Source organism: Melanotaenia boesemani, chromosome 15 (assembly GCF_017639745.1).
Source record: "Melanotaenia boesemani isolate fMelBoe1 chromosome 15, fMelBoe1.pri, whole genome shotgun sequence".
NCBI classification, from domain to species: Eukaryota; Metazoa; Chordata; class Actinopteri; order Atheriniformes; family Melanotaeniidae; genus Melanotaenia; species Melanotaenia boesemani.
Genome location: NC_055696.1, coordinates 4390328 through 4409459, shown reverse-complemented (window position 1 = coordinate 4409459; position 19132 = coordinate 4390328). Strand labels below are relative to the sequence as shown.

The 19132-nt window shown below is 39.4% G+C and overlaps 1 protein-coding gene across 1 annotated transcript; it reads left to right on the top strand.

Annotated features, from left to right (window-relative positions):
* The first annotated feature begins 201 nt into the window (after positions 1-201).
* Positions 202-18213, top strand: kif4 (kinesin family member 4). The gene is made up of 31 exons (XM_042008994.1): positions 202-420; positions 1691-1835; positions 1983-2097; positions 2692-2882; positions 2977-3066; positions 3219-3385; positions 3818-3912; positions 5594-5713; positions 6038-6213; positions 6404-6465; positions 6564-6696; positions 6897-6955; positions 7966-8071; positions 8270-8377; positions 8594-8770; positions 9916-10019; positions 10127-10271; positions 10513-10623; positions 10724-10807; positions 10912-11025; positions 11138-11293; positions 11393-11490; positions 12023-12152; positions 12270-12440; positions 12532-12651; positions 12765-12842; positions 13211-13312; positions 13568-13726; positions 16038-16163; positions 17401-17517; positions 17705-18213. The coding sequence occupies exons 2-31, from the start codon at positions 1713-1715 to the stop codon at positions 17903-17905; spliced, it is 3738 nt and encodes a 1245-aa protein (XP_041864928.1). The 5' UTR covers positions 202-420; positions 1691-1712; the 3' UTR covers positions 17906-18213.
* Positions 18214-19132: the final 919 nt, after the last annotated feature.

Here is a 19132-nt window from a genome sequence, read left to right as displayed (position 1 = left end):
TGTTTACCGGTGGCTTCTTTAAATACATGCTTTTTCCATGTAAGTTTAGTACCATAAAAATGGGGGAGGGGGTGTCATTTCACCGTCTGGTTTTGTAGAAACGCTGCGTTTCTGCTTTTGGCCGCGAGAGGTCAGTAAAAAAGCTCACATGTGGCGACTCTGCCATAATATTATATTTAGAAGAAGAAAGAGGGGGCGGTGCTGAATGTTTGAAAGTGGCGGGCAGAAACAAGAGCTCTTCTCTGGTCCTAGTAAACGAGCAAAGGATTAAATTTTATCCAGTAACATGTAAAATTAATTGTTACACGAAAGTAAATGTTTACGTTTTTGCCTCGTGTTAGTGTTTTCTGTTGTTATACAGGATTTGTCAATCTACTTTTCGAAATATTTGATCATTAGCACTGAAAGAAACTTGAAAAGGTACGTAAAACTTAACGTCCGTCCATGCACCGCTGTTAGCTAGTTAATGTCAAGCTGACGCCAGCTATAATTTAATTACCCGGCGGCTGGGTTCACCCTGGTTTATTTGGTTTTTCAGTTCGTGGAAAATAAACTGTTAAACAATAGGTATAACAACTTATTTAGCTGAATATCTTTGCTGTTGCTAACGGTTTAGCTACTATGAGCTGAATACGTTAACGTTACTACTGAAGAAAATGGAAGCCTAGAGTTCCATCCGGTGTTATACCAAATTCTGTGACCCATCAGAATCTGTGACCACAGGGATCGACAGTGAACATTTCTATGCATGTGAAGATGAGGGACGTCTTGGAAAAACACGTATATTTACGTCTGATATTTGCAGATTTTGTGTTAACTCCTGTACAGCTTGGTTTCAATTTTCCCAAACTAAGAATGCCCCGTAGGCTTTTGTCATACCAGATAAGTCCTGGGGTTGCTTTGGACATGATGACAATGAAGTGAATTGTAGGACATTGACAATGCCTTTTTAAAATTTTATTTATTTTTTTTATCTACAGCCAAAATGTTTTTGTATGTTATGGTGGACATGATGCATTTTGTTTGAGATATTTTTACATTGTTTTTGTTTTTTATTGGGATAATACAAAAATATCTGGCTACCCCTCTAAATTATTAAATTCAAGTGTTCCAAGCAAAGTCCATAAAGACATAGATGAGTAAGTTTGGTGTGGAGGAAGTTGACTGGCCTGCACAGTCCTGCCCTTAACCTGATAAAACACCACTGAGATGAAATAGAGCAGACTATTAGTCCCTTTTATCAAACGTCAGTGACTGACCTCACAATTGTGCTTCTGGAAGAACGGTAAAACATTCCCATAAACACACTCCTAAACCTTGAGGAAAGCTTTCCTAGAAGTCTTGAAGCTGTGATTATACAATTGATAACTGATGGCAACATGCAGTACAGTAATTGATTTATCTTCATTGTTGCAGTTTATTTGTTTAGCTCTGTTAAATCCTCCATTGTGTTTTCTTTTTTTAAATCCTCCATTTGCAGTTAAAAAAATGAAAACAAAAGTAACTATTAATTTTCTTTTTTGCTCCTTGTTAACACTGTTTAGTTGAAACTGAAAATGATTGTTCAACACAGTATGTTCTGCTCAATTTTAAAATTTAAAAACACAATCCAGCCACGTCATCAGCCCAATTTTATTTATATAACTTTTGTCAACAACAACTTCTTCTCTTCCTTCTTCTTTTATGGAAGTTGTTGATTGGAAGCTTTCATCATGACAAATGAGGACGGGAAAGCGATCCCGGTGCGGGTTGCCTTGCGATGTCGCCCACTGGTACCTAAAGAAGTCAACGAGGGATGTCAGTGCTGTCTTACTTATGTGCCTGGGGAGCCACAGGTAATGTGATCAACAAATTGTGACAAACATATGTGTTTGTGTTGTGATGTTTAGGATGGCTATTTGAATAATATGTTTTTACTGAATGCACCCAGAATTGAAATTATGTGAAAAAACATCTGTATTGTTTTTTGTTTGGTTGTTCAGGTGATTGTTGGCACAGAGAAGGCATTCACTTATGATTATGTGTTTGATCCCTCTGCTGAACAAGAAGAAGTCTTCAATACAGCTGTGTCCTCCTTACTACTAGGTCTTTTCAAAGGTAGTCTTTATGGTTTTACCCACTTCCTCGTAACTAACTGACTGCAAGTTCTGCTATTTAAGCCACTTTAGTAAGGGCCTTATTGTTAGTTGCACAAACATTGTAAAGACAGTGAAAATATTTAATTCATTTATAATATAATATAATATAATATAATATAGCTCCTAGATCCAAAGATGCAGATCAGCTATTCCAAACCAGAGTCCAGACTAAACATGGAGAAGCAGCCTTTAGCTGTTATGCTGCAAACAAGTGGAACAAACTGCCAGTGGAGATTAAACTTTCACCAAATGTAGATACTTTTAAATCCAGGCTAAAAAACATTTAACTTTCTCATGAGCCTATGCATGAAATCTGCACAGTAACTTTTAACTTATTTTGCTTTTAATCATTTTAATTTAATTTATGATTTTATTATAATTTTGCAATGTTTTCTTTGCAGCATGTGTAATGCTTTTAATGTTTAATGTAAAGCACTTTGAATAGTCTTGTGTATGAAATATGTTATACAAATAAACATGCCTTCCCTATATAATCTAATTTGATTTTCTTGCATTACTTTTACGTCTCTGCCATACACTATTACTATGTTAGGCTACCATGCTACAGTTCTTGCATACGGACAGACGGGATCAGGAAAGACCTATTCGATGGGAGGAACATACACATCAGCCCAGGAGAATGACCCTTCAGTTGGAGTCATTCCCCGAGTTATCAAAAGGATCTTTGCAGAGAAGGAGAAGAGAACTGACTGTGAATTCTGCCTGGCAGTCTCCTATCTGGAGGTTAGTGAATATCTTTAGTTTGCACTGTGTAAATGGCAATTTTTTTTTTTGTTTCACCAGATAACCTAAGTTACCTTTTCTTTTCTAATTGTAGATCTATAATGAAGACATTTTAGATTTGTTGTGTTCATCTAAAGATAAACCTGCCCTCAGCATTCGGGAAGACCCTAAAGATGGTATTAAGGTGAGCGACTAATTTTAATGTAAACACTTCCACCTCAACCTTTTTCTTTGTGTAAATAATCACAAATTGACTATTTTCAAAGACTTTCTTTCATGTCTGACCCTATTAATGTCAGATTTTACTTTTATTAAAAACATCCTATACTTTTCCAGATTGTTGGGTTAACTGAGAAGCGGGTGTTTACTGACTATGAGATGGTGGGCTGTCTGGAGCTTGGAAACTCTGCTCGCACCGTGGGCTCCACAGCCATGAATGCTGCTTCTTCACGTTCCCATGCCATCTTCACTATCACACTGGAGCAGCGCAAAGGGCTAGACAAGTGAGTTTAGTTAACTTTTCTTCAACCTTACCCAGCATTTTCTTTGTGAAACTCCTTGATTTGTAGAGCTCCCTATAAGGTATTAGGGCAGACATTCATCACATATGTGCCTGTTCAGGACACGACTGTTTTGTTCTTAAGGTATTTCTTTTCATCCTCATTGGATGCCCAGAATTTTTCTGAGTTAAATGCAATTAAAATTGCAATACGTTAATGTAAATAATGCAAAAAACGAAAAGCAGCAATAAGTCAGGTAATCAGAAAAATGAACGATTGTTAAAATTAAATGGAAAATATATATTTTTGTGATAGTGCTGCATTGATATTGTCCCTGAAATTGGGCCAATGAGTAAAAGTCAATGTGTCACCCTGCTGCAACTTTTTTTCCTCTCTCTACTACAAGTTGAATATGTGTTCGATCATCTGTTGCAGGGCAGATTCAGTTGTTTCAAAACTGCACCTTGTGGATTTGGCTGGTTCGGAGAGACAAAAGAAAACGAAAGCAGAGGGTGATCGATTGAAAGAAGGTAATCAAAATATTTTTTCTTCAGACCCAAACCATCTAAAGTAGTTAACATATTATTTTCCTAGTGATTGTTGCTGCTTCAGAAGATGTATGTTGGTCTCAAATTCACTGATCAGCCAAACCCTCCAAGAGAGCCATGATTCGATTTGTGGTCAAGCGTTGTTATGTTAGCAACACTCCTTTGTTTCCTATGGGTTGTAGGGGTGGTGTCTATGTGCAAAGAGGTTACTTCTCACAGATGTCATCAGATCCCAACAGACTGGTATCTGGGGAGTTTGGAGGCCAAGTGGACACTTCAGACTCTTCGGTGTGTTCTCCAAGCTCTCAGCCTAAGCAGTTTTTTTATGGCACATTGCTGCTATAATGAGAGAAGGCTCCTTCTGTGGGGATGTTGCCATAATATTTATGTCTGCAGATGTGTTTAGGTAGGCAGCAAGTTTGAAAGTCATGTAACAAGATGAACAGTGTTACTCACTTTACCTTTCAGTGGTTTTAAAGTTTTATCCATCCATTTTTTACCGCTAATCCAAGGCTGGGTTACCGGGGGGCAGCTTCATAAGAAGGGAAGCTAAGACTTCCCTCTCCCTGGCCACATTTGCCAGCTCGTCTGGGGGGGATCCCAAGGCGTTCCCAGGCCAGCCGAAAGATCTAGTCGCTGCAGCGTGTCCTGGGTCTTCCCAGGGTCTCCTCCCTGTGAGACTTGCCCAGAAATTTGCAATCTCGTTCTTTACGTCACTACCCACAGCTCGTGACCATAGGTGAGGGTAGTAATGTTGATCAACCGGTAATTCGAGAGCTTTGCTGTTTGTTTCAGCTCTTCTGATGTAGAGTCCTCATCACTGCAGACGCTGCACTTATCCGCCTGTTGATCTCCCGTCCCTGTACAACCGGTGCCAGAGCCCGGTCTGCATCGCCAGCAGTAAATTAGATTTGTTTCCAGTGAGGGTTGGACTCTGTCAAAGCTTCCCTTTGTCACCAATTCTGTTCATAACTTTTTTGGACAGAATTTCTAGTTGTAGTCAAGGTGTTGAGGGGATCTGGTTTGGTAGCCTCAGGATTGGGTCTCTGCTCTTTGATGTGGTTCTGTTGGCTTCATCGGGCCGTGATCCTGGGATGAGAATCAGCTCCTCCAAATCCAATATCATGACCCTCAGCCGGAGAAGGGTGGTGTGTTTTCTCCAGGTTGGGAATGAGGTCCTGCTCCAAGTGGAGGAGTTCAAGTATCATGGGGTCTTGTTCACAAGTGAGGGTTTTAAAATTGTAGCTGTTAATGTACTGAGTATCATCTTTTATGTGGGGAAACACTGCTGATGCACAATACATGTGAAATGACAGCTCAAGAAATATTTTGGCTGTCATTAAAAAAATTAAAAACAATGTGCTGGGTTTCATGGAAAGAGCAGCTCTCACTGGGATGGCTTGCCGGTTTTGAAGTTGACAGAAATTGATGAAATACACTTCTCTGGAAGGTCAAAAAATCTTTTTTGTTCTTTTTGAAGAACAAAAATGGAAAGATTATTTTCTGCTACAAAAAGAGTTTAGAAATTGTGACACTTGCTAAATACAGGTGCTAATAAGATGCCTAAACTTTTGCCTTTAGCTGTATTTTCCTTTTCTTTATATAAAAGTAGTAACAATTGCGAGAGCACTTATCTTGTGATGTTGTTCATTTTCACCTCTAGGCATCAGCATCAATCGGGGCCTTTTGTCTCTGGGTAACGTGATCAGTGCCTTGGGGGATGAAAGCAAAAAGAACACCTTTGTTCCATACAGAGACTCAAAGCTCACCCGTCTGCTACAAGGTACACTTTGATTTAAATGTTGAATGTTGGTCATTACTTCAGATTTGGATCTCAATTTGAGAGCCTTCTGACTAAGCAAATTGTTGTTAGGAGGCAGTCAGTGTGCACTGTACAAGTTTTCATGCAGATTTGGTTCCGTTTAGCCAGATTGACCCATATTGATGCTTAATGAGTTGGCAGATATTGTTGGTAGTTACACAAGAAGATTTAGGTCTCTCTCTCTCTCTCTCTCTCTCTCTCTCTTACTGTGTTCTGTCTCTTATGCAGGAAGAATTGTTGCTTGATTGACATACTTTAATATATTTATATGTGTTTGTTGCTCAGATTCTTTGGGAGGCAATAGCCACACTTTGATGATTGCATGCGTCAGTCCTGCTGACTCAAACATGGAGGAAACCATCAACACACTGCGATATGCTGACAGAGCTCGCAAGATTAAAAACAAACCTATTGTTAATGTTGATCCCAGAGCGGCTGAAATGAACCGACTGAAACAGCAGGTACAAGAAGAAAAAGACGAAGTAAAAACTTTGTCAGTTCTCAATCTGTTATGGGTTCATTTGCCTTGTTTAGTTGTTTTTGTATGAACCATTATTTCTAAGAAAAATTAGTTGGAAGAAATAATATAATCTCATATGTTCTTTGTTTAAAATCTAATAAATAGCCCGAATCTTTTGACAATTTCCACAGGTTCAGGAGTTGCAGGTGATGCTACTGCATGCACGAGGAGGGGTAGCTCCTGTGCTCTCTGGGTAAGACAGAACGCCTTTTGAAGTAAGATGTCTAATAAAGCCGCTTATGCTAAGTTTTAGCAAAAGGCCATGACAGTCACCCAGACCTTCTATTGCAGGCCGGAGTCGGCAGAGAATGTAACTAAACTGCTGGAAAGGAATCGCGCTCTGCAGGATGAGAACAATAAGCTGAGCAGAGAATTGAGTGAAGCAGCTGGACAGACGGCACTCATGTTTGAGAAAATCATAATGGTGAGACAGACCAAAATCTGCATATAGGATTGCAACTAATCCTCTCTAATACCTCATCGTTTCTGGGAAAGCTCTTTTTTTCTGGCTGAAATGCATATTTTCTGTATGTGTGTGTGTGTGTGTGTGTGTGTGTATGTGCATTTTGCTGTGTTTTTGTTGTTGTTGTTTGTTTTTCTTATTGTGTTTCCTTAACTTTATAGACGGAACAAACCAATGATAAACTGCAAAGCAAACTGGAGCAACTTCAGCACCATGCAGCGTAAGTTTTCAAAATCATGAAACCAGTGGGTCATTGAAAACAAACTTTTCTTTTTTAAGGCATACCGAGGAGTCTCATACTTATTTCTAAAGTCAGTGTATAGACAGGCCAAAGGCCTTATCAGTAATGTCTCATCACCTACTGCAAATGTGTGATGGTTATTTCACCACAGAGATGCTCTGATGGGAATTCCTTGTTTCTGCTGGAGTAATTTTGTACTGTAATCTTTGGCCAGAGGGTTTGTAGACACCAGTCAAATAAATGATGAAGGTCTAAGGATAATAATGACACACAGATCAGTTCAAATAGCTGTCTTTCACATATAGCCATAAGAGGAGCTGCCTTTTACAAAATTGAAGTCCACGTAGATAATTATAATGAAAAAGATTAAATGTAAATCCAGAGGAGCGAAATTTGCCAGAAGCAGCACAACCTCATCAGCCATTTCAAAGTTTAAAATACTGAGTTTCATTACGTCAAATGAGGCTAGAACTATAAGTTTATTTTGTAATTTTTTTTCTACTTAACATTCATCTTTCAAATAAAGACAAACATTTTCCCAAACCTCATTTTTGTTCACAATAACGGAAAAAAATCTGAGTCTCTGTGTAATGATCAAAAGACAGTTAAAAAAATGAGCTGCTAAGAGTGATGCGGTAAAAATTGGGGTATATCTGAACTTCTTGGTAGGTTCAGCCAATGCAAAAAGTTAGTCTTGACTCCTGGACTGCACAGTTTTCAGTATTTTAAATTGCACTCTTTTACAGTGCAGATTTTTGTCTACATGAACTTTATTTTTTTTTTTTAGAAAATATAAATAATTAAAAGCAGCAACACAAGCAAGTTTCACATATTGTTTCACACATGGCTAAGACCTTATTACTGTACGTGTTCTTTAGTTGAAGAAGTTGCTTTTTTTCCAGTTGTCTGTAATTGTTCGTCCTCTCTTCCAACAGAAATGTATTGAGCCACTTTATTTATTCATTTTTATAATTGCTTCTTCTTTGCAGATGTACAGTTAATCTTGAGAAAGTGTTGGAGACACTGGAGGACCAGGAGCTGAAGGAAAACGTTGAGGTTATGAAGAACTTGCAAGATATAATCTTGGAGCTTAGGGTACAAAAGTTTTGCTACATCAGCTAATTAATAATGTTGCTGAAAACAGTTTTTTGCTTAAAGAATAAAGTGAATTATATCAAAATTTCAATATAATGATGAAAAAAACTTTTTTCTGCAGCTTAAAGTCAAATTAAATATTTCTCTGAACTGATGTTAGAAATATTCATAATGTTAACCATTTGTTTTCTGTAACAGAATGAGAGTGCAGACATCGCTGCTTCTATCGACGCCATGGCTGCTGGAGAAGAAGCACCTGAGGTGACTGGAAGTGGTGGTAAAAACAAAGCAGATGCTTCCCCATCGGTACATGTTTACTTTTCTACTCTTAATGCAAATTAACATGCACATTTTGCATAATTCAATATGAGAGCAGAAAATCAAGGGTTTTTCATGTTGTAGGAACATATTGCTTGTCCCTGGTCTAAATGAAATACCCTTAAAATGCAATTTTTGTTTCTTCTTTATCTCTGAACCCAACATTAATTCAGATGTTTCCCATCTTGAACATATTTCCAACAGGATGGCACTGCGTTGAAGGATTCCCCAGAGGGCTTTACAGCGCATCATGCACTGCGTCAAGCCCAGCTCTCCAAAGAGCTGATTGAACTCAACAAAGTGTTAAGTTTGAAGGAAGCTTTTGTGAAGAAAATGTGTGAGAATGATGGTCAGTTGGAGGAGGTGCAATCAGAGCACCAGGTAAGATGACACCATCTTTAACTCAGGAAAATATCTTAAGTCAGAGTTTATAGAGAGATGTTGGGGTGGATGGGTAGAGCTGATGCTGGCAGCAAATTCAGAATGGATTATTTAGCACAAAATAGTTAAGATTGTTCAGTTTAAGATACTCCCATCCAACCAAGGACTAATACCAACATTTATTTTATTAACAAAATTGATGTCCCCTTCAAAAATTGTTTCTAAATTATATAACAACATGTTGCAAAATAAACAGGACAACACATATTATGTGAAAGAAAAATGGGAGAGAGAAGGAAATTTCACAATAACTGGAGATGACTGGGAATACATTTGTAAAATTCAATGGATGTCCACTGGGTCAAATACTTGGCGTGAATTCTGCTGGAAAAATATCATTAGATTTTTTATCACACCAGCCCAAAAGAAATACCGGGGATTGGGAGATACCTGTTGGAGGTGTGGTTCTGAGAGGGCAAATCATTTTCATGTTTTCTGGAGCTGCTCCACTGTTCAAAAATACTGGTTGGAGATTCATCAGCATGTACAGAATGTATTTTCTATTGTCTTCCCCTTTTCTTTTGAGACGTTATACCTCTGTAATATAGATGGACTCAACAGCAGTGACAAAAAACTGCTCTACATACTACTAGCAGCAAGCAAAAAGGCCATCACCCGAAAGTGGCTCAAACCTGAACAACCAACAAGTGAAGACTGGATAAACATTACTCAAGAAATTTTTAAAATGGAGAAAGTGTCATCTCGGTTGAAACTACTGATGGACTCATTCTATAAAACCTGGTCAAAATGGACAGAATATGTCAAACCAACAAGATCAGACTTTATATAAAGTTGTGACGTTGCCATAGAGAGAATACTAACAACGATATGATGTGAATTAGAATAGTGCCTCCTCATGCCAATTGTTCCTGTTTGTAAACTTTTATTTACTTGTTTTTCTTTTTTTTATATATTTAAAAAAAAAAAAACTGTGAGAGAAGTGGATCTGTTTTCAAATTGTAGATTGCATTTCTTCAATAAAAAGTAAATATTAAAAAAATAAAAAAAAAAAAAAAGATTGTTCAGTTTGTTTCCAGAAAGTTTTTTATTTGTAATTTTAACCTTCCGGACATGTTCCTCAACAGAAAAATGTCCAAACACTGCAATCTTCAGTGGATTCGTTGCAGAAGGAGAAGGAGGATCTCATTCTGGCTCTTCAGTCTGCAAAGAAGGACATTAACCAGGCAAAGTATGCTCGGCTGTTCATTTCATGTGAAATCTTATAAATATAATAATAAATATTAGCAACCTCATACTTGCTCTCCTCTGCATCTTACATATGCCAACTTTGTCTAGGCTTAGTGAGCAGCGAAGGAAAAGACTGCAGGAGCTTGAGGCCCAGCTTGTGGACATGAAGAAGAAGCTTCTTGATCAGTCTAAACTGCTGAAAGTCAAAGAATCTTCTGTTCAGAAAGTTAGCAAGCTCGTGCAAGAGATACAGGTAACCAGCCACTTTATCTGTAGAGCTTACTTACTAAACTCTCTTATCTAAGAGTACATTTTTCAGATCAAAATGATTCCATCATAGAGCTGACAAGCCACCGCGGTAGTAATAAAATTTAAAATGTAGACTGAACGTGTCAAATATGAACAAAGTTATGTGCATGGCATTCGATTGTAGCATTGCTAATAATTAATTGCATATATGTAAAACAGATCCAAGTAACACTGTGTTCTTATAGGCTATGAAGACCCAGCGTACACAACTAATGAGGCAGATGAGGGAGGACTCTGAAAAATTCAGACAATGGAAGAGCAAGAAGGACAGGGAGGTCCTGCAGCTAAAGGAAAAGGTATGAGGAGCTAAAGCTCTTCATAAGATTCAGACCCACATATAGCCCTTCCTTCTTTGAAAAGTGAAACTGTCTTTTAAAATTGAATTATGTTTTACAGGATCGTAAAAGACAGTATGAGTTGCTAAAACTTGAGAGGGATTTCCAGAAACAGGCCAACGTCCTACGACGTAAAACTGAAGAGGTGAGTTTATTTGTTAAAATCTGTCAGGGTGTCATTTAACTGAACAGGAGTCGCCAGAAATGATTAAGAGCATCTTATGAAGAGCTTTTTTAATTTCATTACAGGCAGCAGCTGCAAACAAGAGACTGAAGGATGCCCTGCAGAGGAGAAATGAAGTAGCAGAGAAGCGCAAAGATGTTCACAACAGAGGCATCGAGGGAGCTGCTGCACGAGTTAAGGTGGTAACATCTTGTTTGAGAGCTTCGGAGTTGCATTGACTTGTATATGATCATTTTTGATGGTCATGATCTAAAAATGTTAATGTTGTTAACCTTCCATTTTATGGATCAGACGTGGCTTCTCAATGAGGTGGAGGTGATGGTTAGCACAGAGGAGGCTCGACGCCACCTCAGTGATTTGCTGGAGGACCGAAAGGTGTTGGCTCAAGAGATCAACCACCTCAAACAGCAGATCGAGGCTGGGGAGAGACCTGCGCCAAAAATTAGGGTGAGCTGAGAAATCTGAGAAGAATTTCAATAAACTATGAAATCAAGCAAAATGCAGTGCACCAGCAGAGGGAATAATGTTTTGTGCGTTTAAATGCAGCGTCGGACACTGATCATCTCTGAGCTGGAGACCCAGGGGGCGCTGGAAACCCCTCTGTCTAAACAGGTGCAAAACTTGGAGACAGAAATGGGCCTCAGGTAAGTCAGCACCTTTAACCAGCACCTTTAACCAGCATTTATAGTCATTTTGTTTCCATATACTGTAGATGGAATTACCCATCATGCTAAATGATGGTATTAAATGAGTAGCATGTGATAGCTGAAGCTGGCTAAGGGTTGTGTTGTTGTGATCCCAGACATGGACACAATGCAGCATGGACTGCAAGTAGATAATTAACAAGAAATGTAAGGAGTTTTCAGTAAGAAAAATAAATATTTCACATTTGTTTTTTATTTATTTTTTTTTGACTGCAACTCCAACTGCATGAGACTTTCAATTTATCCAAACAGGGTTTAGTTGATCTTTTATCCAAATAAGTATGTGGTCCAACATCTAGCCAAGGATGCTTCAACATGTAGACTGAGGAAGTTGCAGATCAAACCCGCAGTCATCCAACCTCCTGAGCTCCAGCCTCTCTTTACAGTCTTTGTTTTAATTAATTGATTTAGCCCTTGTTGCCATACGGAACATATTTTGTTAAGATCTCCTAAATGTTTTTTATCCCACCAGGAATGCCCAAATAGCTGACCTGCAGCAGAAAGTGCTTGTTGCAGATGGCGAGGGACGTTTAAAACAACGTATAGATGGCATCACAAGCATAGTTGATGCCAAGAGTGCACTCAGGGTCCTTATGTCTGAGGTAAATAAACTACTGTTCATTAGAGAAAAATCCAGAATTGGTGAAGAATGCAGTAATTGGCTCATCCCCATTTCCTAAACTATTTCTGTTTGGTTTTTTTTGCTTTTGTTTTTCTAGCTGGTGTCAGCTAAAACAACATGTGCCAAGCTGGAAAGTGAGGTGAAACAGGAAAAAGGAAACGCACAAGATTTAAGAAAGATGCTCGCTGATGAGAGAAATGTGATGTCAACAATGGACATGGAGCACCAGCATCAGCTGGTTGAACTAGAACAGAGGCATCAAGAGAAGGTGCTACCACTTTGTACATTTTTATGTTTTTTTAAGACCTGCATATTTATTTGCAGCTCTGTTCATTTATCTTTTTTTTTTCTTTCTGCAGGTTCTTTATCTCCTTAACCAGCTAAAGAGCAAACCAATATGTAAAGAACCAGATGAGACCAAACAGGCAGATGAGGCCAAGTCAAAGGAGAGGGAGCTTCTCCAGCGCCTCAAAGTTCAGGTCAGTCTGCACTGATTCAAGAGCAACATTATTAACCTTTAATTGTTGTCATTTCTTCTATCACAAGAAATCTCACTGCCTTTATTTGAAAGTAATTTTTAAAATCATTGCAGGAGGAAGAGCTTGAAAAGCTGCGAGTGTTAAGTGAGCAGAACCAGAAACTGGTGGAGCAGAATGACCAATACAGACAGGTAATATATTATTGAATATTAGGTTTAATTGTATAGAAATGTCTTTACATTGTAGAGAATAGAATAGAAAATACTTTATTAATCCCTTTGGAGAATCCTCAGGGAAATTTGGGTACCAGCAGCAATACAACTCCAACGGTAAAGCAGGATTGTGTATAAAAGACAGATGCAGCTTGCTGTTTGGAGAGGCTTTGAGTTTTTAAATAACTTTATTCTTTTGTATTAGACATTAGAAGCAGTAGATCAGTTTTTTTTTTTTGTTTGTTTTCTTTTTTCTTTGGAAAAGAGTATTTAACAAACACAGCAGGGAGAAAGTGGATCAGAGTTCATACTTGTCACAACTGTGTTTTTTATTCCACCCACTTCAGAAATTTTCCTTAATTCACCTTGCAAGTGGGAAGAAAGCCATTCTGCCTACAACCAACAATGAAAGAAGCCCAGATGACTCATTTGAATATGTTCCTCCAAAAGTGAGTTTTTGCAGATATCTAACTTCTGTTTGTTTGTTTATTTATGGCTGTTTGGGTATATAATGTCAAATCTGCTTATTTAGATTATTGTCTGTGAAAATATACAGCTTCACTATGAGTTTAAGCTCCAATGTCATTTCAAGTGACTTGATGGAGTAAGCCTATTATATTTATCATGTAGGAATGTAGCAAGTTTTATACAGGTGACGGGTCAATTCAGATCTCTTATTCTTTGTGTTCTCTTTAAACAAACAGCCTAAACCGAAGCGCATCACCACCGCTAAACCTCAGCTCAACATGGACATCGACTTAGCAGACCTGATGTCACCCAGTGAGGATGAAAAAGAAGAGGAAGCGGACGAGTGGCGACCTGAGAAGGGACGAAGAGTCTCAAGGAAACCCAAATCAACTGGGGTAAGACTGAGGATCTGGGGCAGAGGCTACTAACAAGCGGTCCGGAAGCTGTCCCACATGGACCCGGACCTAAAATGTAAAATTTGATGGGGTGCTTTTATTTTAACTGCCTCAACTTTTGTAGTCTTTACAGTAGTGGTCAGGAAACACACAGAGCAGTTGCGTTTATGTTTAGCCATCCCACATGATACTCTCAGCCAATTAAGTCTGTGAAGCTGCTGGCGGTAAACTTTGCAGCACGACAGCGCAGACAAACAAGGGTTTAAGAGGCAGGTAACAAGACGGTAGAAGGAGAAAGAAAGCAGCTAGTTAAAACAACAGGAGAGATACAAATGATTGCGTCAGAGAAAGACAGCAGTGTTGCCAAGCCTGCCTGTTATAAGAGACTTTGGGCTTGATTTTCTTTGAAGCTGCTTGCTAATGTCATCAGTCGTGGGTTTTTGGGCTTGTTTAAATGAGTGTAGTTGCTTATTTGGGCTGATCCTGCTCCTGTTATGAAGTCCCCCCTGATTCTCCCACAGTTGTCCACAGTGAAGCAATAATCCATGAATGCAGAACGGGAAACATGGTCGCAGCAGTCCTTTTTTTTTTTTCTTCATGAAGTATTGTCAAATAGGAAATATGTATAAAAGAAGAGTATAAAGAGTACGGAATTGGAGGTTGGAGGGCTCATCATGCAGCCCCTCTAAAAACCTTCTTATCCGTGAGGCTGATGGACATCAGTTGTCTCATAATATGAGAAAGACGTTTTTATTTGTGTTAGGTTTTACCCCAGGTCTTTTGGAGACGAGACACGTATGTCTTATTTTAATTAAAGTTGTCACTTTGGAATGCTGGCGTTGCTTTCACTCTAGTGGTAGCATGAGTCTACAACCCACACAAGTGGCTCAGGTAGTACAGCTCATCCAGGATGGCACATCAGTGCGAGCTGTGGCAAGAAGGGTTGCTGTGTCTGTCAGCGTAGGGTCCAGAGTGTAGGCGCTACCAGGAGACAGGCCAGTACAGTAGGAGACGTGGAGGAGGCCGTAGGAGGGCAACAACCCAGCAGCAGGACCGTTACCTCCACCTTTGTGCTAGGAGGAACAGGAGAAGCACTGCCATAGCCCTGCAAAATTACCTCTAGCTGGCCACAAATGTGCATGTGTCTGCTCAAACGGTCAGAAACAGACTCCATGAGGGTGGTATGAGGGCCTGACGTCCACAGGTGGGGGTTGTGCTTGCCAGACAACACCTAGATTAGCCAATTCACCACTGGCGCCCTGTGCTCTTCACAGATGAAAGCAGGTTCACACTGAGCACATGTGACAGACGCAACAGAGACGCAATGGAGAACGTTCTGCTGCCTGCAACATCCTCCAGCATGACCAGGCAGTGGGTCAGTAATGGTGTGGGGTGGCATTTCTTTGGGGGGCCGTACAGCCCTCCATGTGCTCGCCAGAGGAAGCCTGACATTAGGTACCAAGATGAGATCCTCAGACCCCTTGTGAGACCATATGCTGGTGCAGTTGGCACTGGGTTCCCCCTAATGCAAGACAATGCTAGACCTCATGTAGCTGGAGTGTGTCAGCAGTTCCTGCAAGACGAAGACATTGATGCTATGGACTTGCCTGCCTGTTCCCCAGACCTGAATCCAATTGAGCACATCTGGGACATCATGTCTCGCTCCAGCCACCAACAGCACAGACTGTCCAGGAGTTGGTGGATGCTTTAGTCCAGGTCTGGGAGGAGATCCCACAGGAGACCATCCGCCACCTCATCATGAGCATGCCCAGGCGTTGTAGGGAGATCATACAGGCACGTGGAGGGCACACACACTACTGAGCCTCATTTTGACTTGTTTTAAGGACATTACATTAAAGTTGGATCAGCCTGTAGTGTGTTTTTCCACTTTAATTTTGAGTGTGACTCCAAATCCAATAATATAAATAATAAATAATAAATTTGATTTCCATTGATAATTTTTGTGTGATTTTTGTTGTCAGCCCATTCAGCTATGTAAAGCACAAAGTGTTTTAGGATGTGTTGTTTTAATGTTCCCTTTATTTTTTGAACAGTGTGTGTGTGTATATATATATATATATATATATATATAATATTGTGATCTTGCAGATTTTATAAATATAAGATAGTAATGGGGGAAAAAAAAATCCCCCAATATTCATGCTACTTAAATGTCACATGGTTCAGATTACTTTAGCTAAGTTGATTTCTATATCGAACATCTTTCTCTGAAGATGATTGGCTGTGAATGTTCTTTCATGATACAAATGATTCATTTGTCTATGATGCTAAATGGCTCCTCATTTTTCAGTGTGCATGTAAAGGTCGCTGCAGCAACAAGCAGTGTAGGTGCCGAAAAGGGAAGATGACATGTGGGGAGAACTGTCAGTGTGATCACAAGAAATGCCGAAACTTGGATAACCGGGTGCCTGCTGAGGTGAGTCACTGAATGATTTTCATCTCCCACTAACAGGAAAGGAAAGGAAAGCTTGTGCTCCTCCTTAATGTGGGAAACATGAAAACTGGCTGCTGGTTTGACTGTACACAACATCACCCCCTTCAAACACTACAGTAGGGCTGCCACAAACGACTATTTTGATAATCGATTAGTCATCGATTATTTTTTCGATTAGTCGACTAATCGGATCATATATAAATTGGATACAAAACCTAGATTTTACATCTAATTTACATATGATTATATTATGAGGTATATGTATATATCACCGTTATAACTTTACAGGAAACATGTGACGTGTGTGCTAACTAAGGTTAATCAAATCGTCATCACTTATGTTAACATTTGCAGCTATCGGTATGAGAAAGTAAGTTTTACGCTAATGTTGTTAGCTTAGCCAGTTAGCTTACCTAGACGACGGTCCACCTTCCTCGTTGTCGCAATCAGCCACAATGTGCTTCCTTTTCAGGTGCTCGTGCATCGCACTTGTACTGTTGTGGAAGGCAAGTTTTGCCTTGCAGATAACGCATTCGACAGCTTTTTCTTCTGTTTTCTTAAAATGTTCCCACACTTTAGAAGTCCGTTGCCGGGTAGCCATGATGATACAAAAGCCCGTCTGGTTTTACTTCCGGTGACATCACGTCTGACCCCGATTACCTCTACTGCGCATGTGTGCCATGGACAGAAACGCAGAGGCGGCAGTGGAAAATGGCGCTGCAGGTTTCTTTTTAAAATAACGAAGCTTCGACTATTAAATTAGTTGTCGACAATTAAAATAGTTGACATAATCGTGACTAGTCGACTAATTGTGGCAGCCCTACACTACAGTGACTATTTTCACCCAACTGGCAACAAATTATTTATTAAAACTAGGACATGGAAAATTCATGGCATTATCATACCTAAAGGTGATCCACAGATGTCTTAGAGGGGGATAAAAGTTCAGTATCATTTGGCAATGTGAGACTGAAGTATTGATCTGGTGCTACTAATCGATTGAGCTATTAGTCTGTTTGAAACTGAATTGCAGCAGAAATGTGGATTTTATTGCAGTCATTCAAAAGAGATAATTCATCTGTTACAGCCTGGTTTTGTATGTTATGTGATTTCATGTAAAAATTACACATCTCTTGTGACCTGTTAGATCTTTATCAAAACAATGTAAAGCAGCATAGATGTCACTTTTGAATTTTTTTTTTCCCCAAACTTATTTCAGGATGTAAACCACTCAGAAAGTGTTTTCAGAGACTCTGCATCCCTCCAGGACCCGACAAACAACAGCCCTGAAAACTGCACTTTCTTTAAGCCCCCATCTTGCACTCCCACAAAGAAGGTAAGCCCTCTGCAGACTGAGCAGTTCTGACTTCTTTATTGTTCCTGTTTATACAGACCGCAAATTTACATTTTTAACCGGTGTATTTTAAATCAGTTCTCATCGGGTTCCTTGCCTCAACTGCATGCTGTCACTATCAACCTGAAGGGTGTAATGCAAAGCTAACCTTCTAATTCTCATATTTTAGGTGCTAAAGGAAATCGGAGACATGGGTCAGAGCACTGCAGAGCTGAAACCTCTTTTGGCAGATGAAGAGGGACTGGAAGATGAGGAGGAGGTGGAGGAAGACAGAACAACAGCCAGCTTCCTCAAAAAGAAGAAGCGACTCCTGACCAGCTTTCAAAACAGTTTTTTCTCCGGATGTACTCCAATTAGAGAGGAATCCTAAGGACATGTGGTAGACCTTGTTTATATTAGCTGTTTGTCTTTTTTCCCCAGTGTTTTTATGTTGTATGTGACTAAACTGTTGTGTACTGTAGTGTGAAATTAGACACACTTTTATGTGTTTGTAGAGGTAACAAGAGGACTGATTGGCTTTGAATGAGTTGCAGGAATTCACAATGACATGAACAAGGAGCTTGTACATAACTTAGTTTTTCACTAACATGGAATATCAACACACACCATCTATTATCAGACTCAAGGTTTTCACTGTTTTTAGTGTCAGATTAATAAAGTCTTAAAGTCAAATCTTGATTTAAATGAAAAGATTGTTTTTCTTTTTTCTGATTGTTTATTATTTAAGCATAACTTGAAGATAAAGAACAACATTTCAATCTTCTGTGTTGCAGCTAATTTGAATTTTGCATCAGTCTTTCCTGATTGTTAGAGGCAGCTATGTAGTTTGGGAAACATTTCTCATTTAAATGTGGTAAATGTACGTGTTGAACAGAGTAAGCAGTAAGATTACTGAATACATTAGAAGTAAGCACTTCTTAAATTTTCACATTAAAAGGAGCTACTTATAGGGTGCATGCATCTTATTCCAGTGGCTTTATAATTACAGGTTTATGTTTTCAGTGTACTTGAAGTTGTGTTCTGGAGCTTGTTGGCTCTATTTATGGTCTTATCCAGGGCCCCTGACTGCGATCAAATGGTCGCATTTTGCGACTAAAGTGCCAGTGAATTTTTCATCTACTCGCAGAATGGCGACCAATACATTTGCCGGTCTTTTTCTTGTAGTAGTTATAACTGAATTTATTTAGTCGCTAACAAACTTCTGCTCCCCTCTTCCGCCCAGTAGTTAACAGTAATCCGCAAATTAGCTGCAGGTTTGCTGACTCAAACTAACTTCAATATGAGAAAAGGAGACGAACACCAACGAAGAAGACGATAGCCAATGTGCGTGTGAGCGGTGGACGAACGACCACTGTGATTGGCTTATGTGTGGAAAGAGGCGGGTCTTGGGGTTTTTTTGAGTTTTTTTTTTTAAGCGACTAGCGATTTTTTTTTTCTGGTATTATTGGAGACTTTTGAAAACTGACGTGAATGAACTTAGTTTACTCTTCCCAATGAGGAGCTGGGGCTGTACAGACCCATCCCCCGTCCAAAAGCGCTCATACAGCAGCTCACAGCTGTATTCAGAGCAGACGACGTTCACCTCTGTTTCACGACC

Excerpts from the sequence above, each read along its gene's own strand:
- kif4 (XM_042008994.1), top strand. The coding sequence starts at position 1,713 with ATGACAAATGAGGACGGGAAAGCGATCCCGGTGCGGGTTGCCTTGCGA. Across the intron at positions 6,466-6,563 it reads GTAGCTCCTGTGCTCTCTGG|GCCGGAGTCGGCAGAGAATG; the intron begins GTAAGACAGAAC and ends CTTCTATTGCAG. Across the intron at positions 12,652-12,764 it reads TCCAGCGCCTCAAAGTTCAG|GAGGAAGAGCTTGAAAAGCT; the intron begins GTCAGTCTGCAC and ends AAATCATTGCAG.